The sequence below is a fragment of the Sphaerodactylus townsendi genome, linkage group LG15, assembly GCF_021028975.2.
Source record: "Sphaerodactylus townsendi isolate TG3544 linkage group LG15, MPM_Stown_v2.3, whole genome shotgun sequence".
In the NCBI taxonomy this organism is placed as follows: Eukaryota; Metazoa; Chordata; class Lepidosauria; order Squamata; family Sphaerodactylidae; genus Sphaerodactylus; species Sphaerodactylus townsendi.
Genome location: NC_059439.1, coordinates 12,811,165 through 12,838,853, shown reverse-complemented (window position 1 = coordinate 12,838,853; position 27,689 = coordinate 12,811,165). Strand labels below are relative to the sequence as shown.

The window sequence follows — 27,689 nt, the reverse complement described above, 5'->3', positions numbered from 1 at the left end:
GAAGTTCTGTAGGTTTGGGAAATGTTTTACTTTGTCCTGAAAATGAGCAAAACCCAACCGCTGTAAGAGAGGCAGGCAATAAATGAAGTAAATGATTGTTGATAATAATAATAAAATTAAGTAAACCTTTATTGGCATGTGGGGACCCTTGTAGAATACCAGTTGTTTTTCTTGGATGACTGATGAGTTGGGAGAATCTATAACTGTTCCTTCTTTCTTTTTTCTTCTGTTCCTTCTTTCTTTTTTCTCTTTCTCTTTCATTCTCTTTCTTTCCTGTTCTTGCATTCTCTCTCTCTTTTAGCATTCTACAATGTCACACTCTCCTCAAGCCCTAAGCAGAGCTACACTTTTCTAAATTCAATTGGCTTCAAGGTGGAACCGCCCTTACAATTGTACTGTTTATTTTCCAAAATATTATATAAAACATATGTGAAAGTGAGCGTGGACGTGCACCACTCCCATACGGAGGAGTATATATATCTAGGGTGGGAATATAAACTCATCCCTCCTGTATTTTTTTTTGGGGGGGGGAGGAAGGACAAGAGGGCATTCAGTGCTAAGCACAATATTACAATAGTATTGGCTCCATGGGGGCCTCTGGTGACTGAATCGTTTTGTGGATGTGTGCATTAATTTATAAGAAATCCAAATTTTGCTGATTACACTGGTTAATACCTGGAGGTTCATACATTTCCTTAGCCAAGTGGCTGCAAAGCTTTTTGGAGTTGTTATATATGATGAGTAAATCCACTGTTGTAGATTCAGGTAGCCATTCTCCAAACTCATATGGTGGGGACACCTGAAAGCCTTTATCAGGAAATGCTGAAAACTACCTCTGGGGTCTTTGGACTTTTCACTAAACAGCAGCCTCTTTGTTGCTCTTGGGTTTGATACCTTTTTTCTGTCTTTAAAAATTCTTTCTGGAAGCTACACCCACTTGCCTTTGGGCTGTCTGTGGTAGCTGGCCATTCATGGAGTCACTCCATCTTTTACTTTCATGGAACCTTCAAGACATTAGGAATTAGGAAGATTTCATCGACACAGTGGAGCTGACAATACTGGGTGAGGAACGCATCGGCAATCTCTCTGAGGCAGATGGCTGCTCTCAAGCGCTGGATTGGGACTACTGGAAAAATGTGACACAAAGGAGTAGAGTGTCTAGGGAGCATTCTTTGAGCTTAAACCTACAAAATCGTTTTGAAGTTCTCTCCCTTCTCGGTGAGGATGAGGATAAGGAAGACGCACAGGAGCAACTGAGTCAGACCTCAGAGAATGTGCAAGTAATAGAAGGTTCAGTCCACAGAATGGCAAAACATCAGAGGAGATGTGTAGTTGTGGTTGGGGACTCCCTGCTGAGGGGAACAGAAGCAACGATTTGCAGACCTGATAAGATGTCACGAGAGGTATGCTGTCTCCCTGGGGCAAAAATTTGTGATGTCACTGAGAGGCTGACGAGACTTGTTAAGCCCACTGACCGTTACCTGTTCCTTCTGATCCATGTGGGGACAAATGACACAGCAAGGTGTAGCTTTCAGGACATCAGAAGGGATTTTGAGACTCTGAGAAAGAAGCTGAAGGATCTGGATGTACAAGTTGTCTTCTCATCTCTACTTCCGGTTGAAAGACGTGGCCCATGGAGAGAAAGAAAAATAGTGGAGGTGAACAATTGGCTTCGCCAGTGGTGCCACCAGAAACAATTTGGGTTCTTGGACCATGGTCTGTGGTTTCATGAAGAGGGACTACTGGCAAGGGATGGGTTGCACCTCACTCCTGTAGGAAGAAACATCTTTGCCAGGAGGCTCACAAACCTGATTAGAAGGGCTTTAAACTGAGTTATGTGGGGGAGGGAGACAATATTCAAACAGATAGGAGTTCAAAAAATGATAGTGATAGTAGTCCAAAGGTTATAGAGAGAACTGAGCAAATAGGTCAAGAAGGCAACAGCGGGAGGGGAAAAACCTTAAAGAAGCAGCCAGAGGAAATGCACCATGGCCTTCGATGTCTCTACACCAATGCACAGAGTATGGGAAATAAACAAGATGAACTTGAACTCTTAATACTGCAAAACAAATATGATATTATAGGCATCACTGAAACCTGGTGGGATGAGTCTCATGATTGGAACATAAGAATGGAAGGGTATAACCTATTTCAGAGAAACAGATCAAATAGGAAAGGAGGAGGAGTAGCATTATACGTAAAAGATTGTTACAGCTGTGAGCAGGTCCATGACTTAAATCCTCCAAGCCAGACTGAGAGCATCTGGGTAAAAATAAAAGGGGAGAGAAACAACACTGATCTAATTGTGGGGGTCTATAATAGAGTCTGAAGTCTGAAAAGGTGGATGAGGCATTCTTGGAACAGATGACCAAACTTGCACAAAGAAGAGAATAGATGACCAAACTTGCACAAAGAAGAGAAATAATGGGAGATTTGCTGGGACTCAAACTCTTCCATGACAGTCAGGTCCAACAAATTTCTCACTTGCCTTGCAGACAATTTCATGGTCCAGAAGGCAGAAGAAGCATCAAGGAGAACTGCTATTTTAGATCTGCTCCTAGCCAATAATGATGACCTGATTAGTGGAGTGAAAGTGGTCAGATCCTTAGGTGGGAGTGATCATGTTCTTCTGGAGTTTGTTATACAGTGGAAAGGGGATGCTAAGTATAGTCATACACACATTCAGTAAGCTTAGGAATCTACTGGGTGCGATCCTGTGGTCAAAAATACTAAAAGAGAAAGGAGTGCATGATGGCTGGGAATTTCTTAAAAGTGAGATCTTGAGAGCACAATTTCAAACTGTTCCAATGAGGAAGAAAAATGGCTTTCTAAAGAGCTTTCAACTGAGATAAGATTTTAAAAGGACATGTACAAGAAATGGAAAAGGGGGGAAATAACCAAAGAGAAATTCAAACAAATAATCAGGATGTGTAGAGAGAAAGTCAGACAAGCTAAAGCTCTTAGTAGACCATAAACTAAATATGAGTCAGCACTGTGATGCGGCAGCCAAGAAAACCAATTGGGTTGTATCAATAGGAGTATAGTGTCAAGATCGAGGGATGTAATTGTACCTCTATTCTGCGTTGGTTAGACCTGACCTGGAATATTGTGTGCAGTTCTGGGCACCACAGTTCGGGAGGGATATTGACCTGCTGGAGCGGGTCCAGAGGAGGGCAACTAAAATGGTAAAGGGTCTGGAGTCTGTGCCCTATGAAGAGAGGCTTAGGGAGCTAGGGATGTTTAGTCTGGAGAAGCATAGGTTAAGGGGTGACATGATAGCCATGTTTAAATATCTGAAAGGATGTCATGTCGAAGAGGGAGCAAGCTTGTTTTCTGCTGCCTCAAGGACTTGGACACGGAGTAATGGGTTCAAAGTGAAGGAAAAGAGATTCCACCTAAACATTAGGAAGAACTTCCTGACCGTCAGGGCTGTTCGACAGTGGAATTCACTGCCTCGGAGAGTGGTGGTTGTCTCTTTCTTTGGAGGTTTTTAAACAGAGGCTGGGTGAGCGTATGTTGGGAGTGCTTTGATTGTGTGTTCCTTCATTGCAGGGGGGTTGGACGTGAAGGCCCTTGTGGTCTCTTCCAACTCTATGATTTTATGATTCTGCATGTGCTGGAGGAAAGAGAAGATATCTAGCTCCTTTAACACTGAGACTTACAGACAATTAAGCTAGAATAGAAATGTGATACACTGGGGGTCCAGACCTGGAAAAGGCCGTGTATGTAGCTTCTCCCCACACCAAGGAATGTTTAGAAATTTGGAGAGTGTGTTGGTGGGGTGGAGGGGCCTATGAAAGGTGTTTTTTTTAATGATAAAATACTATTGAAGACAAATTTTACTCACAAGGAATGTGATCTAAGTACTCTTGTGAATATTTTTATATACAACTGTGAACTTTTTTGCAGATAAGGTTACGGAGGTCCTCTGGCTGGGCCGCGATGGGGGACATGGGGGTTTCCAGCCGCCAGTATTGGAGGGGGTGTCTCTAACCCCCACCACCCTGGCTTTCAGTCTGGGGGTCCGCCTGGACTCTTCTCTTTCTATGGAGAGCGAGGTGGCCCATGTTACCCAGGTTGCCTTTTTTCATCTTCGCCAGGCCCGACGACTGGCCCCCTATCTCTCCCAGACCAACCTAGCCACTGTGATCCATGCAACGGTCACCTCCAGGCTAGACTATTGTAACTCGCTCTCATGCAGAGCCTCACTGCCGACTTGATCCCGAAACTTGAAAAACTTGGTCCACAGAACGCAGCGGCAGCCGACTTTTGGTGCGAGTCGGTTCTTTTTGTGAGCATATCACCTCCCCGTGTTGCGTTTCACCTGCACTGGCTCCCAGTGCGGGAATTCCGGGTGCACTTTCAAGGTGTTGGTGGTATTAACAGCACGAGGCGTCTCTTGGCGGCCTGGGACCCTCATACCTTCGTGGACTGTTCCTCCCACCCCCATATAAGCAGTCCTGGTAGGGCTCCTACGGTCGGCCAGAGGCCAATTTGCACTGGTGGTCCCTGGTTCCATCCATGATGCGACACTTGTGGCCTCTACCCAGGCCAGGGCTTTTACGGCCCCTGGCAGCTACCCGCCTGGTAGGAACCACCCTTCCGGCAGGATGTGCCGGACCCTGCGCGGACCTTGGAGAATTCCGCGAGGGCCACCAGTAAAACAGTTTTGTTCCACCCGGCTTTTGGTGAGGCCGGCCGCTGCCATTCCCTCTGGGATGCTCCTATTATGCCATTTCATCATCGAAACGCCCAATATAACTTTATCTTTGACACTGCTACCCCCAGCTAATTCAGATTGGAATCGGGCGCCGCACAATTTTATAATCTTATTGTTATGTATACTGTATTGATGCTGCTAGTTTTATGAATTTTGTAAATTGTTTTAACTTGCTCTAATTTATTTTAGTTGGTGTGTTGTTGGTTTGGCCATTGTATGTTTGGCCCAGTGTACACCGCCCAGAGCCCTTCGGGGTTGGGCGGTTTATAAATTTGACAAACAAACAAACAAACAAACAAACAAAGAAAGTGATGATTGATGCATTTTAGGTTTTTAAAGCAGTCTAAGTTTAGCTTTAACAAGAAAATAAACACTGGAAGAAAACCGAAATCTGCAAACCCCCCCCCCCCCCCCCCATCTCAGTACTTCAAAACTGTGCATGTCTAAGCAGGAGGCTATGTTATCCCCACCACCAAACTGTCCTGCCTGCTACAGTGCAAAAATATCCTCTCTGATCACCACCCCCAGAACAAAAAAAAAAATTGTTTGCTGAGCCTAGGGAAGTAATTCTTCATTCTTTGTCAAGCTTTGTTTCTTAATCAGAGTGACCAGAGACAGGCTGCACCTAGTTGGGCGAGGAGGGAAAGACACACACGTTCTCAGAGGCACTCTTCACATATTTGTGTCCCAGGATTTGGCCTTTTATGCTGGAAACAAATTCTAGGGTGGCACTTTGAGAGTGATTAAGTCCTGCTTGTAGCCAGAACGGTAGAGCTGCTAGAACAGGGTGTCGTGGGTTGTTGGGAATACAGCAAATTGTGTCACTGTGCTTTCCGGAACAGAATTATGTCCTTTTAAGCCAGTTGACTTGGAAGGGTGAAAACTCAGGGTTCCACTGTTATTGGAATCGGCTTCTATTTTAAAGGGACCGAAGGCTATAAACTGCTACCCTCTGTTTCACCCCGTGACATGACTGTGTATAGGCTGTATTTTGCCAATACACAGGGAATCAAAATCTGGTTATACCCTCCAGTTAATTTCAAATATTGCATTCAGTTTCACTTGATGGAGAAGAGCCATTATGCAAAGCCAAGACCTACGGTGAAAAGAATTTGGTAGTGGAAGTGTGGGCATGTAGACAGCAGCAGCTACATTCCAGAAGAGAGCAAGAGATTCTGGTTCAATTTTTTAAATTGTAAATACATACATTCATGGGTCTTTACTGGCATGAAAAATATAATCCATTATAATAATTAAAAGGAGACACAATCGATTAAAATTAAAAATATAGAACAGAAAACAAAATTATAAAAACACTTCTATTATATATTTTACAATATCTTAAGTTAACACTTATTTCTAACAATGCAACGGTGTATAACACCTTGTAGGAAACTAGCTACTTTCTCACACAGATCTGCGGAAGGGCTTTTTGATAAAAAGGACGTCAAAATTGCAACAGAAGAGTCAGCTCTCAATGCAAGAATAGGGGGTTATTTTTTAATTTCAGTTTCCTGCCTTTTGTTATGGATCTTTTGTCGTCCTGTAGAATATAATCTCTCTATCTAGTATACTAGCATTGGAAGTTAGAGCCTGCGTTTTAATCCCTTTATTTCCTTGACACAATTCTGTGTTCTTAGCATGGGTTATAATAAACATCTTAGTTAAGGGAAGCTTCTCGTGTTCTGATTGGAGGTGGAGAAATTCTACCTGGTCTTTCCCGTCCATCCTTTCAGCCAGGTTAGGGGATGGGCACATGTGTATTTCAATAAAGTTTTGTCCCTCTGTATAGGTTTTCGTGCACTGTGTTTTACTGGAAGCTGGATTTGCTGTACGGGTCCTTGCAATTTTGTGCAATTGTAAACTGCTTCGAGCCCAGGAGGCCTGAACCAACACTGACCCCCTTGGAGAATTGATATAGCTAGCAATTGAAAGCTGGCTAGGTGCCAGCCTGTTATTTCTCTCAACTAAAGCAACTGTTCTTCCCTTTTATTATTATTGTGGAAGAAGAAGAAGAGTTGGATTTATATCCCCCTTTCTCTCCTGTAAGGACACTCAAAGGGGCTTACAAACTCCTTGCCCTCCCCCCCTCACAACAAACACCTTGTGAGGTAGGTGGGGCTGAGAGAGCTCAGAAGAACTGTGACTAGCCCAAGGTCACCCAGCTGGCGTGTGTGGGAGTGCACAAGCTAATTTGAATTCCCCAAATAAGCCTCCACAGCTCAAGCGGCAGAGCAGGGAATCAAACCCAGTTCCTCCAGATTAGAGTACACCTGCTCTTAACCACTACACCACTGCTGCGTTGTGGTGGCATTTTAAAAAGCAAAAATGGATTTCGTATTTCAAAAATTAAAAGTTGTAGAAAGGCCTTTTTGCTTGAACCAGCAAGTCTGGGATGGTAAAAAGGTGCCTGGCTGTGGACTCTTTTCCCTTTGACCTTGCTGTTAGTAATCCTACGGGTAAAACTATAGTAATGAGACACCTGTCTAAGCTACCTTGTGACCTGGGAATGGGCCCCTGTTGAGAGTAGGAATAAGAACTCTGGCTTCTCTGTTGTCCTGCTGCCAGGATGGGACATTTCCGTTCTGTTCTGATTGCAAATGATGCTGCTCCAGCACAGCTGGGTATTTTATTTATTTGCTTAATAATTTTATTTGTAGTCCGCCTTTCTTTGTGAGAGCCAGGGTAGGTTATAGGACCGTGGTGGCGAACCTTTGGCACTTTAGATATGGACTACAATTCCCATCAGCCCCTGCCAATTGGCCATGCTGGCAGGGGCTGATGGGAATTGTAGTCCATAACATCTGGAGTGCCAAAGGTTCGCCACCACTGTTATAGGATATTAAGCAGTTTAATCAGACAGCTTGAGACAGCCAGAGAACAGTGCAGTGTGACCAGTGGCGTATCTAGGGAAAATGTAGCCTAGTGCAACATCTAAGTCCTGCCCCCCCCATCCCGTATGGGTGGCTGCCCTCCCCCACGACCAAACAACTTTTTTTGCACCAGATCTTGAAGTCAGTGTATGGACAGGAGGAGGGGTGTGTGGGGCGATTTTCTGCCCCCCACGTGACTAAATGATCACAGCCTGGGGACATTTGACCCCATATGTCCTCCTGGGTGCAATGCCCCTGCTGTGGGCTTCGTAGCACCCACTGACACCTTTCCTGCTACCTCCCAAGAGCTTTGAGGAAGTGGGCAGGGCTTGGTGGGGCTTTTACTCTGCAGGGCTTCTGATTGCCTGTGTAGTTTGAAAAGTGTCATGTTAGACAGAGCTTCTGCCTGACGTTTTGAGGTTGGCTCCACCTCTTTCAGCAGCCATTTTGTGACTGATTTCACCTAGCACGGCAACTGTTGGGTAGTTGTAGGTCAGAATTCTGCTGTGGATCAGAATCCCAAAGGTGTCCGCAGGCTGAAAAAGGCCGCTCCAAAAAATACAGAAAGTCGATTATCAGGTTTAAGACAATGAGTGAGACTTGGCCTCCATGATGTAGTCATTCGATGCAGGGGAAATGGCCCGCTGAACAGCGAAAGACTGTGTATGATGACTGAGCTCCGTGCGTAGGACTGAATTCCTGGCATAATGTGGTCCTTGCAGTACAAAGCCTGCTCTGAGGCCTTTGTCTTTCTGCCCCCTTCCAGGTGAGACGGTGTCACTGGTGGATGTGGACATCTCTCAGCGTGGCCTGACGTCCCCACACCCGCCCACGCCGCCGCCACCTCCACGGCGAAGCCTCAGCCTTCTGGGTACTACCAGCTTGCCTTCTCTTCCAGTTTTTTTCTAGGGTTGTTTCCCAGGGGAAAAGACGGGCAATCTCTTTTTGGGTGCTTTATGATGATTGGTTTATTTTGGAGAGGGCCATTTTTTCCCCAGCAGGCCTTGCATGCTCTTGTTTCGACAAACCCCTGGGAAGTAGAAACCTTGTATGCATGCCTTCTTGGGGCTCTTCTTTCCCTCCTCCCACCTCCCTGCCCTGGTCTCTGCCTTGAACCAAAGTCTGATCCAAGATATAAAATTCTACACTCTTGTGCAAGCTGTAAGTGGCATATTTACGTTGACACAATTCTGCTTTCTCTACTCGTGAGTAAGGGGTTATTCAGGGTTCTAAATCCTCTTTTCCTTCACCCCTGACTATCCTGCTTTGGTTTTCTGACTTAATTGTGTGGTGGTAGTTCAGCCACAAGACTGGGACATTTTGTATTTTTAAAAGAAGTGACCACAAATGACAACTTGTATCCTGACCCAGTCTGTACAAGAGACTTGTCCTCTGTGATGTGTAGTCTATATACACATGGGAATGAGCCTGTATATAAAAGTATGAAGGTTTGGTTGACTGTTGGTTCATCTACCTTCTGTTGGGTAGGGCCACACAGCTTTTCCACTTGTGAAAATGGAGGAAGATGTTCTTGGACCTCTCAAAAAGGATACGTTGGGGATCACATGGAGCCTTCACGGATGAAATCCGTGTGGAGTAGGGGCTGTATTGAGAAGGTGATTTAGGCAAGGTTGAGCAGAAAAGGGGATTGGGATCCCATTTGTTGTTATAACGTTCCACCAAGTATGACTAAAGAGGAGTAGAAGAAGAGTTTGGATTTATATCCTGCTTTTCTCTTCTCTACATAGGGCAGCTTACAAGCTCTTTTCCCTTTCTCCACAACAGACACCTTGTGAGGTAGGTGGGGCTTAGAAAGTTCTGAGAGAACTGTGACTGGCCCATGGCCACACAGCAGGCTTCATGTGGAGGAGTGGGAATCAAATTCAGTTCTTTGGATTAGAGTCCATCTGTTCTTAACCACTGCACTGCCTTGGTGCATCTTATGTACCACTTAACTTTACAAACAGTTGTGCTGAGCATCAACTGTAGCTCTGAAAAGGGGTTGGACAGCATGACATACATTTGGATCTAGGGAATTCAGGAGCTTGGGTGGCAGGTATTGGACCTGTTGCCTATTTAGATCAGTCAACTAGATTGGTGGCCTTCAGCCCATAACGTCAGCAATCTCAGGGGAGTTGTTCTCCTCTTGTTGAGCCATGAGCATTGCTTTATAGGGCTTCTTGCTTTTTAGAAGGACCTGGTGCTACTGCGCATGTGTGGAAAGTGAGGGCGGGACACTTCCTTGCTTGTTTGCACTGACAGTGAGAGGAGCAGTAAAACAACTGGTTGAGCTCATTCAGCAAGCAAAAAAATTCCTATAACCCAAGTAGGTTTAGAGTCCCCACCTCTTCCAGTCACATGATAATGATGTCAAATGACTTCCTTCCCCAAGTCAAAGTTCATCATCAAACACAAAAAGCGTGGGGAGGGAAGTTGTACAACTAAATCTGAAACAGTAAATGCAATTTCACAAATGACTGAATACTTTCACACTTGTACTAAACTACTAACATGCACAGTAGGGCTCAACATGTGAACTTTGTTCAAATTCCGAAACCAAAATTCTCTTCAATAGTTACACATTTCGAGAAGCAGGTCTGCAAATAGATATATACAGTCTGAATTGTTCAGGAATTTGAATGAAGCTCATATGAGCCCTGTTGTGCATGTTGCAAATATTAGTAGTTTAGTAAACATCTGAAAGTATTTAGTCAATTGGATTGCTAGCTGCATTTGTGCAATTGCATTTACTGTTTCGAGTCAAAGTTCAGATAAGTAGAAGAGAGAAGACAAGTTTGGATTTATACCCCATCTTTCTCTCCTGTAAGGAGACTCCAGGTGGCTTACAAGCGCCTTTCCTTTCCTCTCCCCACAACAGACATCTTGTGAAATAGGTGGGGTTGAGAGAGTTCTGAAGAAGGAATGTAGGAGTGCGGAAACATATCTGGTTCACCAGATGAGCCACTGCCACTCAGGTGGAGGAGCAGGGAATCAAACCTGGTTCTCCAGATTAGAATCCACCTGCTCTTAACCACACTGGCTCTCAGCAGGTCCCAAGTTGTCACATAGGGATAAAAGATGTGTCTGGATAAATTGAAGAGAACTAAATGCACCAGTGGTCCGACTCTGGGGAAGACTGCGTTAAGAGTCCAAAGTCAGAGAGTGCCAACTTGCTTCCTGGCCTGGTGGCTTTCCCTCTTTCTGAATCTCTCCGTTTTTGTTCTCTTCTAGACGATATCAGTGGGACTCTGCCTACGTCTGTCTTGGTGGGTCCGATGGGGTCGTCGTCCCTCCAGTCTTTCCCTCTTCCGCCACCACCTCCACCGCATGCCCCTGGTCAGTTGAGCTTGGGTCCTTGGGGCTTCCCAGATTTCTGCTGTGAATTTGCCCCTGAGCTGGCCTTTTATTTAAGTCTTGGGTTTTTGGGTTCAAGGCAGTGTGCATGGATGATGAAAACTGTTTTTTTTTAAAGAGGCAGACAAAAACTTCACAGTAGTATGTGTGCACGCCACTTCCTTCTGCATTTTGTCATCACTCTTGGCTTCTTGTGCAACATGCTTTTTTTTCCCTAGAGAGCATATATCTGAGAAGTCCCAGTGGGATATGCACAGAAATCTATTGCACGCCCTCCAAATCCTTCCAAGGTCCCTCACAATTCACACCACCTTGCATAGGATTTGATGGTTCCTCTTGGCTTTTTGAGAGGTCCTTGTGGAACTGCAGTTATTGATGTTGGAATGAAAAAATATGTATCAGTGTGTCAGTGGGAGGAGGATTTTAAAATGGAAACGATGGGGAAAATGTATACGATCCCTTCATGGGCATTCTGATTTGTTTTTCAACCAGAGTCGCTATTGGAGGAAACATTGCTTTTATGTGCCCTGAATGTGACTCATGTTGGGGTTGGAAGTGGTTTGGACAATCCGCAAAACATGCCTGCGCCCCTGGATGGACTTTTCTGCATTCTTATTTTCCTTACTTCTGAATTCCTGTTTCTTTGGGGAGATGCTTTTTTCCCATTTTTGCATAAATTTTGCTGTCCCTGGTGGTCTATTTGACACCAAATCTGCCGGGATTTACACTAGATTTAAAACTGATTGCTATTGAATTGATCACGAAAGGAAGCAAAATGTTTCCAGAACTGCAAATCTCCCCTGGGAACTTAGAAGCAAGAAAAGGAACTTAGAAGCAAGAAAAGGAACTTAGAAGCAAGAAAAGGAACTTAGAAAAGGAACTTAGAAGGAAAAAGAAACAAGAACAAGAAGGTCACAAGTATCTCAGAGGGCCTGACAGTTTTTCCTGAGCTCTCAGCTTTGTCTCTGAAAGCACAAACTGACATGCTGCCATTCCTGGTTGTGTAAAAGGCGAATATGCATGTTCACACAGCCCCAATCTATCCGTGGTGGTGGCTTCCAACCTGTGGAACTCCCAAACGCATGAAGCTTGCCGATCTCTAGGCCTAAATCCTCTTCCAGAGGTGGTGGATTTGGGATGTTGCTCTTTGGTCTGTTAGAGGAGATATCAAAGCCATTTTAATGATCAAAGGGTTTTTCTCCTCCAAAATACATATTTTTAATCCATTGTTTTTTCTTTGTAACTGCCCCAGTTTAACTAAATTCTGTCCATGCACAGAAACAAAAGTTCAGTGGAAGTGATACACCAGAGTGCCTTGCTCCACCAGTCTCTGGGCAAACCGAACTTGCCGTCTTCTCTGACTTGCTTTGGCTTTGCCGTTTCTTGTAGTTCCCAGGAATTTACTTCTAGGTTCTGACTTCCTTCCCCTCTCAATTTCTGCTTTTCTCCCTCTGTGACTTTTTTCTAATAAAACTCTCTCCCTGTCTTTTGAGATCTGATGATGTAGCTTTTCTCTGTGCCCAATTCCTCTCTTACTTTCTTTCCTCCACAGTTTACTGAGTTGTGATCCGTGTGGGTACAGGGAGAGATTTTTGGAGGAGGGATGAAATCTACCTCTTGAAATATCCTGCTCAGAGAAAAATCCACTAAGAGATCCCTTGGACTTCCCTTATCCCACTGCAATTAGAACCTGTAACTTCCTGGCTAGGGGTTGCTGTAGATTTTTATTTTATTATTTGCAGTTTGGTTTTAATATATTGTGCTTGGGCTAATTGCTCTGAATGTAATTAACTCTCAGCTGCTCTCAATTCAGTCCTCAATTGTTTTCTTATTCATGTCCTACATTTCATCCCAGTGGGGACCCAAAGCTGACATTGTTTGTCAGTCCTCCATTTTATCTTCACAACAACTCTATAAAGTAGCTTGAGAGAATGTGGCTGGTTGAAGGTCACCCATCAAGCTTCCATGGCAGAGTGGAAATTTGAACCCGAATCGCTCAGATTTCTAATCTGGGAGAACAACTGCTATACTGTGTTGACCGTCATCATGCTGGGATTTCTCTAATTTACAAAATTAATGTTTTTCTGCATATTTGGGGAGTCTCTTGCCCATCGGCAGTGTTGAGATCTCTGCCTTTTCAGGGGGGAATTCTGTTGTGAAAAAATTTCTACCTGAGTGGGTGGCTTGCCAGCTTATTAATGATTATGGGAAATGTGTAATTATACACTGTCCAGAATCCTTCGTGTATGTTATTTTGGGGGAGCGGGAAACTAGCAGTACAAAGTCATGCAGGAAAGAGGTGTGAGGACTATAACTCTGTGGAAGAAGATTGTGGAGGAAACGAGAGCTTGGAATACTGAAGAACATCTGGACTCTTGAAGAAGTAGAGTTTGGATTTATATTCCCCCTTTCCTAGAAGGAGACTCAAAGGGGCTGACAATCTCTTTTCCCTCCTGCCCCTCCACAACAAATGCCCTGTGAGGTGAGTGGGGCTGAGAGAGCTCCAAAGAACTGTGACAAGCCTAATGTCACCCCACTGGCGTGTGTTGGAGTGCACAAGCTAATCTGGTTCCCCAGATAAGCCTCCATAGCTCAAGTGGCAGAGTCGGGAATCAAACCCGGTTCTCCAGATTAGAGTACACCTGTTCTTAATCACCTGCTCTCTACTGAGTTAATGTATTTCTCTGCAGGGTCTCCTTGTTCTTCATCAGTAGCTATATTTTAGTTAATTTCAGAACCAAAAAAGGGAGTTCCAAACGCTAGTCAGTCCCCCCCCCCCCCCCCGAAGTTGTTCCCAGCAGGATTTTGTGTTCTTACATCCTTTCTTTTCTCGCTTGCAGATGCATTTCCCCGGATCATCCCAATCCGAGCGCCTGAAGCAGTCCATAGCCAACCCGCACAGCACCTTCAGTGCCCGCTCTACCGGCCTGATTCGAGCAGCTTTGCAGCTAGCTTACGTGAGCTAGAAAAAGTAAGGGCCTCTCTTTTTAAAAGCAGCATTCAGTGGAGTTGCGTCTACTGTAAGCCTCTTGCTGGGAAAGGAGCTGTGTGCCTGCAGTGAAGATAGAGAGCCGGGACTTGCGAAGTGCCAGTTGTGGTTCATGAAGCCGATGTTTGGCCCTGTCACTTTTTAAAATAGTGCTGTGCTGAATTCCTTCTTTAGCAGGACATCACAAACCACGATATCCCATTTGTCAGTAAAAGGGACCTAGTGGGAAGGATGCTGCACAAGTGGTCGTGAATCTTGGTTAGCCAGGTTAAGTTTCTTGGAAAATAAGTGTAGAAGCTTTAAACAAAAAGACTTGCGCACCTGTGAAGAGCTTCAGTGATTAAAACGCAAAAACAGAAAGCTGGAAACCTGGGAAGGAGTGACAATATATGGAGAAAACATGAGTTGAGCCAAAACAATAGGCTAGCTAGCCAAAACAGCGAAATAGACTGATGTTATAGGGTTAAGCTATAAATTATTGCCTGGCTAGAAAATTAAACTTCAAATGAAGTGTCAAATCCTGTTACATCACAGATTAGATCATATATTCAAATTAAATCTTGTAACACCGTATAACTTTCGCAATAAACCAATCTCGAACAGAGACTGCTTTAGACACCCTTCTTGTTACAAATATCTTTAAACGTGCTGAGAAGATTGGTTTGTTGTGAAAGTTATACGATGCCACAAGATTTAATTTGAATATATTCAATCTAATCTATGTGGTAACAGGATTTATTGGAAGTTTTAATTTTCCAACTAGACAATAAATTATAGCTTAGCTATATAAGCAATTGGTACTTAAATAGCTGTCTGTTTCGCTGTTTTGGATAACCTAATATTTTTTGCCTCAACACCTGTGAAGGGTTTCAGGAGTAACTTTGTCACCTGCTACTAAATCGGTAATTTTGATAGATGCTGCATTTTAATGGGGGTCGATTTTAACATATAGAGCCATATTTAATAACTATTTAAAATTTTGATTTTATTTGTGCTCTATCTATTTGTTTGTTCACCACCCTGAGCCCTTCGGGGGAGGGCGGTTTATAAGTATAATTAATAATAATAATAATAATAATAATAATAATAAACTCACCTGGTTATGGAAGGGTTAGTAGACCAGTCTGACTCCAAATCAAGGGCAGCTTGTTGATAACAACTACCCAGGAGGATAGAATTTGCTTTAAAAGTATAAACTTCGCTGCCTGCATTTACATCTGAGTAATCAGGTGAGCTTTGCAGAATTTAAATCAGAGGTCCTCAACATGGGGCCCAAATGTTTTTAGGAAGTAGGCTAGGCCAGGTAAGGCTTTTGCCTATTACAGATTTGATTGGCTTTAATTGGCATTCCTCACATATAATGCAGTTGCCTTTGCAGATTTTAAAAATGTTGCTTTGATGCCAGCTGCTATCACAGCACAAGGATCTACACTGTGTTAATGAAATTAAGCTGTGGCAATCATTTTGTGGCTGGCTCCACAGCCTGCGGCTGCCATTTTGTTGCTGCGCCCAACATGCCACGTCAAAATTCCAAGTGTGTCCACAGACTAAAAAAAAAAAAGGTTGGGGACCTTTTATTTGGAGCTTGTCTCTGCAAAATCAATAAATAATATTAATAATGATGAAATAGATTTAGGGGGAGAAATTTGTCTTCCTAAAAATAGTACAGCTGCTTGCTGTTTGTTCTAGCAGTTAATAATATCTTGTGGAAATGAGTTCCACTGGCCAGCTATACACTTTGTGAAAAGCAAGCATTTGGTTATCTTTTGAATCAAATTTCTCCCATTTTTTAAAACAGTGTGGCTGGTACTGGGGACCTATGAACTGGGAGGATGCCGAAATGAAACTCAAAGGGAAACCTGATGGATCCTTCCTGGTTCGCGACAGCTCTGATCCTCGCTACATTCTGAGCCTCAGCTTTCGATCGCAGGGTATTACCCATCACACCAGGATGGAGCACTACAGAGGTGAGTCTGATGGATTGGAGGAAGGGCGTGGGCATCCTCTTGGGTAGCTGAGAAAGAGTTGCCCAGAGGGCCTCCTGGTGAGGTGGAACTCGAACCCAGATCTCCCAAGTCGGGGTTCCGGGCTGACGGTCCGGAGCAGGTTTGGAAGGTCAACAGGTATATTTTATATACTTATAAGTAAGTATAAGTAAAGTTCTTTCGTTTATGTTTTCTGAGGTAAAAAGGCTGGTCTTTACCAAGATAACTTTTCTTATTTAAAGAATATATATATAATCCTGCATGCAGAATAACAACAAGAATTTAGATTGTGTGTCACTTTAAATAAGAACAGTTATCTTGGTAAAGACCAGCCTTTTTACCTCAGAAAACATAAATGAAAGAACTTTACTTATACTGAGGGAAAAAAGACTATATATATAAAAACATAGTAACACTTATATGTTGATACATTTACAGTTCATCATTTTGGTTACAATTTGGTTACCAATAACAAGCACAATTTACAGTATTAAATTTTCAATCAGAGGCATTTACACAGCTTTAGTTAACAGAACACTAAACAACGTCTTTCCTCAGTCAGAGTCAGAGAGCTACAGTAATAACTGTCACTTTTAGAACGTTCACTGAGCTCTCCCAACATTCCGTGCCTGCTGCATTCAAGGCTGTCAAATCCAACACACACTAAAAGCATGTTCTTCCCTCGGCCCCTTCCTCTTTCTTCTGTGAAACTGAATCTCTGTGTTTGGTTTGTCGTGGACAGGAACCTTCAGTCTTTGGTGTCACCCCAAGTTTGAAGACCGCTGCCAGTCTGTGGTGGAGTTCATCAAGCGGGCCATCATGCACTCTAAGAACGGGAAGTTTCTGTACTTCTTGCGCTCCCGGGTTCCAGGTGTGTGAATATTAATATAGCTACCTAAAATTCATAAAAAACCATCATGGGCTGAATACAGCCAGATTTTTTTTATTCAATCTCAGTTACTTTCCATACTACATGCCCTCATCTCCTGACTTTTGTTCACGCAGGTCCCCAGAGTAGCCTTTTTTCGAGCGGGGTGGTCAAAAGGGGCCTTTGTGTATTGTTCAAGGCTTCCATGGCCAGAATCAACTGACTGTTGTGGGTTGCAAACTTGGGTCTCCCAGATGCTAATCTGAAACTCAAACCACTACATCATACTGGCTCTCACCTGTTTCTAGATCTCACCTTGATTTTCACAGAAAAAATTTCTGACCTGCTGCTGTTACATTTTCTGATCCTGCCCTTTTTTAATTTACAGGTCTCCCTCCAACACCTGTCCAGCTTCTCTACCCAGTCTCTAGGTTCAGCAATGTGAAGTCCTTACAACATCTCTGTCGTTTCCGGATAAGGCAGCTGGTCCGCATCGACCACATTCCAGAACTCCCTCTTCCAAAGTAGGTCCTGTTGTTGTCCATTGTTAATCAGCAGATGGCGCTGTTGCTTTCTTCTAACAGTTCTGTGCCTCCATTTCCCTAAAATTGAACCCCCATATTAGCAAACCCATTATGTAATTTTTTTTGCATATCCCCAAACACTCTGGCATGTACTCCAGGTTAGGAACCACTGATGTACAGCCAAGTTCCCATCAAAGTCAGCCATAACCAAGCCATGCAATTGAGAGTGGGCTAAATCTTTCTCAGATTTTGGGGTCTCCAATAGCAGGTTCATCCCTCCTGTGTTAACTGTGTCCTTCTTTAGTTTCTCTGTCACTTCTATGGGGAACAGTGATTATCTGTGGGAGGGATAAAAGTGGTCAACAGCTATCTAACATAGTGGTCTAGTACAAACAAACGAGAGTCATGTGCATCTTACGCCAGATGTTCTGGCATGCACGAACTTTCTTAATATATTCTCAGGCTGCATCCACATGGTGACAGTTCTGCATTGTGAATTTATTGCTGCTGCAAATGATTTTGGGTTTGTTGTAAAGCAATGGAGCATCCATGAGAACATTTCCTCTGTCCCTCCCTTGATCACCCACTTATGGCTGCCATTTTCCCTGCTATTCCACCGGAGGACTTTTGCCCAGTTTTTTCTCAAGTTGGTGCTAGTTATATTGTCACAGCATAATGCTACAGCTGTATAGCAACTACATATGTAAGTTAATCTTTGTTTAAAAGCCAGCAAAAAGCTGTCTAATGACATGGCAAAGAAATGGCAGCTGTGTAGTCAATGGTGTCAGTGTGGATGGGGGTTTGGAAAATGTCCACCTTTCCATCCGGACTGCACGCTAACCTGCTTGGACTGTGTTATTTCTGGAAAGACCGGGCAAAGGAGAAAAAGCAGCAAGCAGATGACTTGAGGCCCCGATTGTCTGGATTCTCTAAAAAACACTTCTCTGGTTTGGAAGTCAAGGTGGAGCAGAGAAGCTGTTTGGATGCACCATTGTTGAGCTACAATCATAGAGCTGGAAGGGGCCAAATGGGCCATCTAGTCCTAATACTGCTTGAAGACTGTTGGGGAACTCACCATTTCCCTAGGACGTCGATTCCATTGCTGAATTATGCTTAATGTAAAAATCTGGTTCTTAATACTGAACTGGCACCCTTCAGGGATAGGGCGGGATATAAATCCAACAAAATAAATAAATAAAACCCATTATTGCAAGTCCTGTCCCCTGCTGCCAACAGAAATAGCTCCTGTCCTCTACATGACAGCCCTTCAGATACCTAAAGAGAGTAATCATGTCTCCCCTGCCCCCAAGTCTCCTCTTTTCCAGATTGAGCATTCCCAAATTCCCAAATTTTCCTTGTAGGGAAATCTGAGTTAAATCTGAGTTAAATCTGAGTTTCTAGTTAAAATCTGAGTTGCTAGTTTTTGGGAAATAACCGCCATTTTGGCCTGGTCACATCTGAACAAATCCTCTTGGCTTTTTCCATCCATCCAGGCCTCTGATCTCGTACATCCGCAAGTTCTACTACTATGACCCCCAAGAGGAGGTGTATCTTTCACTGAAGGAGGCACAACTTGTTTCCAAACAGAAGCAAGAGCTGGAGTCTTCAACGTAGCGAGGGGCCCCCAACTACTTTGCTTCTGGCACCAGTGGTAACCACCATTATTTTATGTACATGACAACTGTCCCTATGTCTGGTTCTCTCCCCACATAACACATTGCTTCTGTTTTGCTCTTTAGTAAGATGTAAGGAAAACCTTCCAAAAACTGGTGTTTTTTTAATTTTTAAAAGTGCTTGTATGCTCCTTGATGGTTCTTTGGCTGATTCTGCACAGGCAACACCAATGGGTTAAATGAACCCGAGTTGCCTATGCCACCATTTGCACAGAGGGTGCAGGGACCATCTGGGATTGCTGGGATCCCAGTGGTAGGAGTTGGCACAGTTCGCACAGGAAACACGGTGTTTCCCTGTGAACCACACAGCTGAGAATCCCCTCACCTGAGAATCCCTGCCACCCACTTATCGGCACTACATAGTGGCCGTCTATTAGAGAATCCACTCTAATGGCGACCCCCTGGAGACTCCACCATAGTAGTGGACGGAAGTGGCTGAGAATAGAATGCTTCCTGCTTGCCATAATTCAGGCAAGCAAGCAGGGAGTGTTGAAACCCAGGTTAAGGGGAAAAAGTCCCTGATTTAGTGACTTTAACTGGGTTCAGGCAAGTATAATGGGTTAGAAGCATTGGGGGGGGGGGGGGGGGGAGTTCTGTAGAAACTTCTCTCCCATAATGTTTTTAAAAAGGGCCTGAACCCGTTATATATGGCCTATGCAGAATCACCCTTTTATGTACACCCAATCTAGAAGATGAATTATCTGCTGAAGGGTATTGAAAGAAGGGCCTAAACAGACTCTAGGGCCACATGGATGTACTGGAACATGGAGGGCGCTTCCATACCTTTAATACACCTTCAGTGCAGTTTAGCTGTCATTTGCAAGTGGATTTGTCCATTCCGTGCAGTGAAATCCAGTTGCAAAGTGCATTGGAAAGGTCTTGTCTGATGAACTGAATGTGTTTCCGCACTCCTACATTCCAGCTGGGTGAACTTGGGCTAGTCACAGTTCTCCCAGAACACTCTCAGCCCCACCAACCTCACAAGGTGTCTGTTGTGGGGAGAGGAAGGGAAAGGAGTTTGTAAGCCACCTTGAGTCTCCTTACAGGAGAGAAAGGTGGAGTATAAATCCAAACTCTCCTCCTCCTCCTCCTCCTCTTCCTCCTCCTCCTCCAGAATCAGGTCTGTCCTGAGGTTGGGTTGAAAAGGAAGGGGGAATATTATGGCCAGGTGCCCCTCTTGGAATTAAAAAGGTGTTGAAAGCCGGGGTGGTTCTCCATTCATCACAGGTAATGCAGTGGCCATTGCCTGCTGAAGCGGTTATAATGGCCATTTCAGAAGGCAATACCATCAATCCCCTGTTGTGTATTGTTTCCCTAGGGGTCTGTTTTGCTGCACTTATTTATTTTGCTTTTGTGTGGGACAGAAGCACAATCTGCAGGGTGGAGACAGTATTTGCAATTCTCTTCCATCATATTCTAAAGTTGATGTGTGTCGAGGCGTCAAGATATAATTCCAGGACTCAGCCTCCAAGCATCTTGCTGTGTACTGTCGAAGGCTTTCACGGCCAGAATCACAAGGGTGTTGTGGGTTTTCCGGGTTGTAAGGCCATGTTCCAGTAGGATTTTCTCCTGACGTTTCGCCTGCATCTGTGGTTGGCATCTTCAGATCCTCTGAACCCGGAAAACCCATAACACCCATCTTGCTGTGGTTGCCGCTTTTAAAGTATTGTTTTCCTATGGCTGCTCTTACACCTTCCTGAATTGGCTCTGCTACTGATGATGGTTCTGTGAGCAGTTTGGTTTAAAATATGGATGTAAGGCAAACCAAAGCAGCTTGCAGCTTGCTATGCTTTCAAGCTCAGAATTCTGCATTCAGGTCCAGATTTCACACGTCACCTCCAGGAAACACAAAGGCCAGTTAACCGCCGGCGCTTGTCCCGATGCACTTCCTGTTTGCAGCGTGCCAAGAGAAGAGGTGCATCGGGACAAGACACACTATCTCTTACCCTGTGGGTGCTGAGAGCATTTCTGGCGCAACCTTTCGCACCAGAGCGGAGCAGGTCCAGGAAAGGCCACCAGGGGGTAATTAGCCAGACTTTACTTCTCTCCCCATAGCACTGCAAATAACAAAAAGCTGTGTTGTATTCAGTGGCTTAAAAGCCTCTTGTCCTGTGTTTTTTTTTTTTTTTTTGCTCCCCAGAACTAGGAATTCGGTCACCGATGTCCTGTAGCGATGGAAGCTGCGCTGTGAAGCGGTTCTGGCGTTTTGCTTTCTGGCCGTTTCTGGGCCTCCAGAGAGAGCGCGACTCCTGGCCTCTGACACAGCCGTGTGTGGAAGAATGGGAGCTGTGACTACCCCCCTGCCCCCTCCCTCAATCAGGTTCCATAAAGGATGTTGGAATCTAATGAAACTGGATTACAGAAGCTCCTTCAAGGATGGAGAATGTCATGATATTTTTCTTGTTAAATCTCTATTTTTTTTCGGTGCTTCTCTGCCCCTTTCCTACCCTTGTCCCGTTCTCACCTGGCATGGGAATAGTGAGCCAATTTTACATTTTTTGTTTACTTGTTGGCATTTTGAGGCTTGGGGATGGGTGGGGGGGCCCAGCTGACTTTTAAAACTGCATTTCCGGTCTGGTCGTTCTGCGTTTTGGAAGTGAAAGTTTGATCCTGACACTGTTTTGGGCTGCATCAAAGTTGTCTTGGTGGGAAGGTAGTGTTGGGGTGGTGTGGAGGGGGAGGCAGAGAGCAGTCAGTTGGGGGGGGAGGGCTGCAGTTTCCTGCCCTCTTGAAGGAGGGAGGGCAGCATGATGCAAGAATCGTAAGCCCAGAGAAACAGCAGAGCTCACCGTGGCATTTCATGTATAGTGTGAATTGCAGGGCCTGCTGTCTGGATCGAGTCAGGCAGTAGAAGGTGGCTGCCTTCCTTGGAATGGAAAAATGGAACCCTGGTAGCAGCCTCAAACTCTTTTCTTTCTTGCTGCCATTGTTGTTAATTTTTGGAATAACAAGCAAATGGCTCAGTCTCTCTCTCTGCCTAATCCTCCTCCCATTTCTAAACTGGAAACTCGTCCAAGCGGCCTGTTGCAAAGATGATGAGAGCCCCGGCAAGGCTGAAGCAAAAAAGAAACGCACACAGATATCTGAAAAGTTAACCTCGGCGTTGCAAAGCCCGGAGCTGTTCTCTCTCCTCCTTCCTCCCTTGACCTTGTGAACAAAAGGAAGCGCCTCTTTGGCCTTTTAGTGTGAAGAAGCCAGTTAAAAGCACCTTAGTCCAGTCCTGGTGGGAGAATGGGCAAGATGGGATGAACAGGGGGAGCAGTTGTTTGTGGATCCCTCTCCCCAAAAAAATCTCTGTAAGATAGATATCTTCTGGCCTTAGTGGGAATCTGTTAAATATGATGTGTTGGCTGCAAGATCTGGAGTGGGGTTGGGGGTTGGGGTGTCTGTTTCCGGTCATAACCAGTGGGTGGGACAAAACCTGATGAAAACCCCTCTTAGCCCAGAGGTGATTGTGGTGTCCAAGAGTTACTGCTGAACCCCCTCTTGACAGCGAGTTAGCTGAAGTTCTTGGTGACTTTTTAAAAGTTGTGATTTATATTTTTATTTATTTTTTCAGAGGGTTAAAGCTTGTTCCATGTTGCGACCAAACCGGGCTTCAAGCCCTTTGCTTCAAGAGCCCGTCTTCTGTACACTGGATATAGCAAACCACGAGGTTTCGTAGTTGCAAAGACTGTGGGAATTCCTAAAGACATTTGGTTGTAAGAAGAAATTACAGAGTAAGCCTATTGAGGCTAAAGTTTGGAAGAAAACATTATTCCTTCTGTTTAAGTTTTTCAGTGGACTGTGTGATTCATACCTGTATGTTTCGAGGCAGATTCCAGAACTTAGTTCTGCTAACTGCTTGTGTTCGTTTTCCCCCGCTGCCGGCGTGCAAGTGTGTCTGTGCGCGCACACAAAACCAATCAAACGTTTCTCTCCCTCACGCTCCTTTCCAAAAACATTTGCTTCTAAAATTTCTATTGGCAGGTTAGACATCAACGCTCCTTTCAACAAATACTGTGTTCTGTTGCCCATCTGTGTACATTTTGGGGTGTGGTTTGTGGAGTAACTCCTTTGAAAAATCTACTGAGTTTGTTTCAGAGGAATCCTGAATGATTTTGCAACAATTTCCATGGCATTTTGGGGGCGGGGGAGGCCGGTTCTGTCGGTGCAGTCGGGCAAAGTCCTTAGAACTTGTTCTAGGGCACTGACACTATGTTCATTTGGGTGACTGCTGGAGTTGTGTCTTAACAGTGGCGGAAAATGATGCTGAGTTTGAAGCCAAAGAAGCTGTGAGCTGGGGGTGGGATCCTAAATAAAGCAGGTGGAGTCCCTCTAGATCACACATTCTAGGAACTGATACTACAATGGAGAAGCAGTTCACTGTATTACCATATTCTTCAGCTTCTGGGAAGGTTGTGAAGACGCTGGAATTTAGTTTCAAACAGTGAGGGTTAGAGGAAAGCCTCACCTATGTCTGTCAGCCCAGGAAAATGGCTACTGGCCTATTGCGTCAAGGTGGCATATGGATAAATGATGCATTTTTCTGTTCTTAACCTCAGTTCATTTTCTCTGCCGCCTTTGCAGTGTTTAAAGCTCTACTTCCCAGTTCATGGATTTGGAGTCCCCCCCTCCCCCACCCATACCTTTCCCTGTTTCAAATGTAATGATCAGACTGAGAAGCCCCCCCACTCCTAAAGCCAAAACTTGAACCCCCCCCCCCCCCCCGTGCACACACACACACGGTTAAAATGTGGTTTAAACACGCACAAAACCATGCCTTCGGTCTGGTGACTGATAACCTACCACCAGCTTCGTGTCCTGCTGAATTCTTAGTTGGGACTCTTCTTGAATCCTGTTAACTCTACGACTGAGGAGCAAAACCCAATCCCGTGTAAATAATTCTCTGGGAGTTGCTTGATTTCTGGTGGCCACGTTAACTCTGCCGCAGTGGGTTTCCTTCCTGCGTTTTTGTTTTTGAGCTTCTCCTTTTTTGAGGCTGACTGGCCGGAGTTCTTTCGAAATGTGTGAGTGGTTGCCGATGAGCGTCGCTTGGTGAGAATTCCTGCACCGTAGCTCTCCTGTTCTCTGCCAAGCTTCTTGGTTTTTGGTTTTGTTAATGATGCAGCATCTCTTTCTGTTGCTTAGTACTAGAAAGAAAAATAGTTAGCTCGGAATGAGTTAATGGGAATCTTTTTCCAGTCAGTTGGCCTGTTTGTCAATGTTTGCATTCAGGCTGGGCCCCAGGTATGTTTTTAACATTACCACCCAGTTGCTGTTGGAGTTTTCACTGGATCAAATGAACCCTCTTCTCAACAGCTGGAACAGGAAGGGTGTCATGACTGCTTCCTGTCCTTCTGGCCTGCTGTGCCTCCTTGAACAGCCCGTGCATCACGACTGGTTCCTGTCCCAGCACTGTGTGCCTCTTTGAGCAGGGAATGAATTATAACTGCTTCCTATCCTTCTAGGCCACTGCATCTCTTTGATGAAGATCCTGGAGAGTGCTAGGTTAGCCTCTCAGTATAATCCTCATAATGCCGCAGGATGAGGGACTGAACATGAGTAGGGAGATGGTTCTTGCCTTCTGGGCCAGAAATGCAGATTTGATTTTTGTATAGACTACAATAGCAGGTTAGGTGGGGTTTGGATTTTTTTTTTTAAACCTGCAGGGAACAAATGTCCCTTTTTTGATGAAGGGACGGTATGAATGCAGGTCCTTTCCCTCCCAGTAGTCTTGCATTTTGCCTGTTGGGGGAACATTTAAATTGAGGAATCTCTCTTCAGGACCAGCAAACTTGAAAATGGTGCTTGGCACATCCGTTTGTAGGATTGCACGAGGAGCTTGTGTTTCTAGTTTCCCCATGGACTGTATCTGTGCCAGCCAGCTCCCTTAGACACTGGATAACAACTCCCAAGGGTGATAAGAGGACACATGTTGATCAAAGTTGTGATTTTGATGAAGTGTCAGGCACTACTAAACTTCGTTGTCACGCTCATGCACTGGTAAGAGGAACCCACGGTTTCATGCACTGTTCAAAAGAAAAGTTCAACTGAAAAGTCTTTGTGTCCAAAATGTAATATCTGTCCCTTTTAATTCCTCTAGTTATGTAAGCTTTAGAGTTCCACAGATCTCTGGATCAGGCATGGTGGAAACAGACATGAATGTCAGAATCTTTTTCCTTTTGCAGTAGCGTCTGTGCAGAGCGAAGGGCTCTGTTCTGTCTACGCTTACAGTAGCTCGCCTGTTCTGTGCAGTGCTTTTCATTGTGTTTAGCCTTCTCAGGTAGACCTGTTTCCATTTTATTTCACAAATGAGAAGCAGAGATGCTAACGACAGCTGCATAGTAAATCCACTGCAAATGTGGATCTCAAAGACAACTCGAGAGCCTCTTTCTCTCTGGACCAGCTCTCTGTTGCCTTTGGCAAAGGCATGTTCAAGTTACTATTCCTACTGAATACATTCAGATTAATATTGCTGGGAGTTCCCTCTTGTAATGAAAGGATGCTGACCTTGATCTATCAAGAGTAGCCAGTTATACACATGTAACAAAGTAAAACATTGTTAACAAGGTTTTCCTGATCTCAGATAGGAGCTTTCCAGACCATAGCAAGATATGGTCTTTCCCTTCAGTCACATATTACCTGGCCAGGTGGCTGACGTACCAGGTGGGTCATTGCTGTCCTAGGTAGGCACACACAGGTTTATTAAGCCCTTAGCAGGTTGCAGTATACTGTGGTGTGTTCAGCTTGGTTATTAGAAATTGTGTAGACCTGACCTATCCCTGCTTAAACCAGTAGAGTGATGAAATTGACTAGACCAGGGGTGTCCCACTGGTGCCCCAGATGTTTGTGGACTACAATTCCCATCAGCCCCTGCCAGCATGGCCAATTATCCATGCTGGCAGGGACTGATGGGAATCTTAGTCCATGAACATCTGGGGCGCCAGAGTTGGACACCCCTGGACTTGACCTTTTCCCTGTCTGATTCTGGTCAATTTCACTTGCAAAGGATGCTTTGAATTCTTCCTTTCAGAAGTTGTGTGTCTGGATAACCGCCCACTTATACACAGAATATGAATTTTATTAAGACTGTTGCAGGATTACTGGGAGGGGGATTATATTCAATATTATTTGATACGCCCTGTGATACGCCACTTAGAAGCATTGCTGAACAGGGTTTAGAGAGCGTGACTTAAGAGTACAATAACTTGTCTATTGGTTTCATTCCAGAAATGGGTTGTGAAGCATAAGTGTGCGTTCTTCACCCCAATAACACCACCTTTATACTTCTGTCTCCCATGTGTCTGAAAAGCTAAAATAACACACTGCCAGAGTGGTCCGTCTACTCAATAACTTGCATAGCCCTCATAGTTCGGTAAAATGCTATTTTAGCTGTATCGTAAGGTGCTTTTAAAAAACCTGGTTATGCAAAACTCCAGGTTAGCTCTTGTCTGTGTGTGTGCGTGTGTGTGTGAGTGTGTATGTGTTAATTTATTAAAATAGCTGCTGTAATTTATTTTCAGAACTATAAAAAAATGTACACACGGAACAGACTTGCGGGCCAATCTTACAGTTCTGGGATGGGATGAACAAAGAGGTTTATATATGAACAATTTTTTTAAAAAATGCACTTTGGGTGTGTTTCGACATTTGTGGGAGGGTGGGAAATCATACTGTTTTATGGACTAGGTTTTGAATGGCCTTGTCTGTATATATTGTATCAATAGGCACGTTTTGGTTTCTCATTTGGAGGCATTTGTAAATGCTGCAGGGTCCTGTCTGGAAAACAGATGTACTGAACAATTTTGCCCCAGGGGTTGGGGTAAAAGTTTTTTGTTTTTCTTTTTTTCTGTCAATCACAGGAGAGAACTTTGCCCTTCTCCTGTCTAGTATCTCATTTCTATTGTGGATTTTGTTTCTCTGTTATTTTGACCTACTTGTTGTTGTTTGACAGGGTAGGTGGGGTTTGAAATAAAACAATTAAATGGTTCTTGATGTGTTCTTTTTTTAACATTCTGATGAAAACTCTGTTTGGATTAGCCACCTCCTTGGTTTTTCAAGAGTTTAAAACTCTGTTAACATTTCAAATATTTAAAGCTGCATTTCTCAAGTCTGCATTTCTCAAGTCAGTCCTTACAACAAGAAAGCCAATGAGATTCTGGGCTGTATCAATTGGAGTGTAGTGTCTAGGTTGAGGGATGTAATTGTACCTCTCTATTCTGCATTAGGAGCCGCATGGCATAGTGGTTAAGTGCTTGCACTGCCACTCACACAGTCAGGAGTTCGAGCCCCCTGTGGGTCAGATATCCTGGCAGCTGGCTCATGGTCACTCAGCCATCCATCCATTTCTTGGTCGGTAAATGAGTACCAGAGCCCTTCGGGGATAGGGCGGTATATAAGATTAAACAATAAACAAACAAACAAACAAATAAATAAATAGCTCATAGCTAGGGGGTAAAGAATAGCCAGGGAAAGCAATGGCAAACTACCCCACAAAAACGACTTGCCTATAAAATCACTGCTCCCAGTGGTACCCCACTGTCGGACACGAATGAAGGGGAAACTGTACCTTTTAAAATTCTGCATTGGTTAGACCTCACCCGGAATATTGTGGGCAGTTCTAGGCACCGCAATTCAACAAGGATATTGACAAGCTGGAACAGGTCCAGAGGAGAAGAACCAAAATGGTAAAAGGTCTGGAATCCATGCCCTATGAGGAGA

The 27,689-nt window shown here is 44.3% G+C and overlaps 1 protein-coding gene across 1 annotated transcript in view; it reads left to right on the top strand.

Moving 5' to 3' along the window:
- The window catches only part of SOCS7 (suppressor of cytokine signaling 7), a 42,428-nt gene extending 15,470 nt beyond the window's left edge, over window positions 1–26,958 (top strand). Inside the window, exons 4-11 of the mRNA XM_048516441.1 lie at window positions 8,360–8,464; window positions 10,825–10,929; window positions 13,788–13,918; window positions 15,735–15,903; window positions 16,664–16,792; window positions 17,178–17,313; window positions 18,807–18,964; window positions 21,127–26,958. Of these exons, the coding sequence (XP_048372398.1) occupies window positions 8,360–8,464; window positions 10,825–10,929; window positions 13,788–13,918; window positions 15,735–15,903; window positions 16,664–16,792; window positions 17,178–17,313; window positions 18,807–18,927 (896 nt within the window). The 3' untranslated portion in view covers window positions 18,928–18,964; window positions 21,127–26,958. The remainder of the gene's footprint in view (window positions 1–8,359; window positions 8,465–10,824; window positions 10,930–13,787; window positions 13,919–15,734; window positions 15,904–16,663; window positions 16,793–17,177; window positions 17,314–18,806; window positions 18,965–21,126) is intronic.
- The last annotated feature ends 731 nt before the right edge of the window (window positions 26,959–27,689 follow it).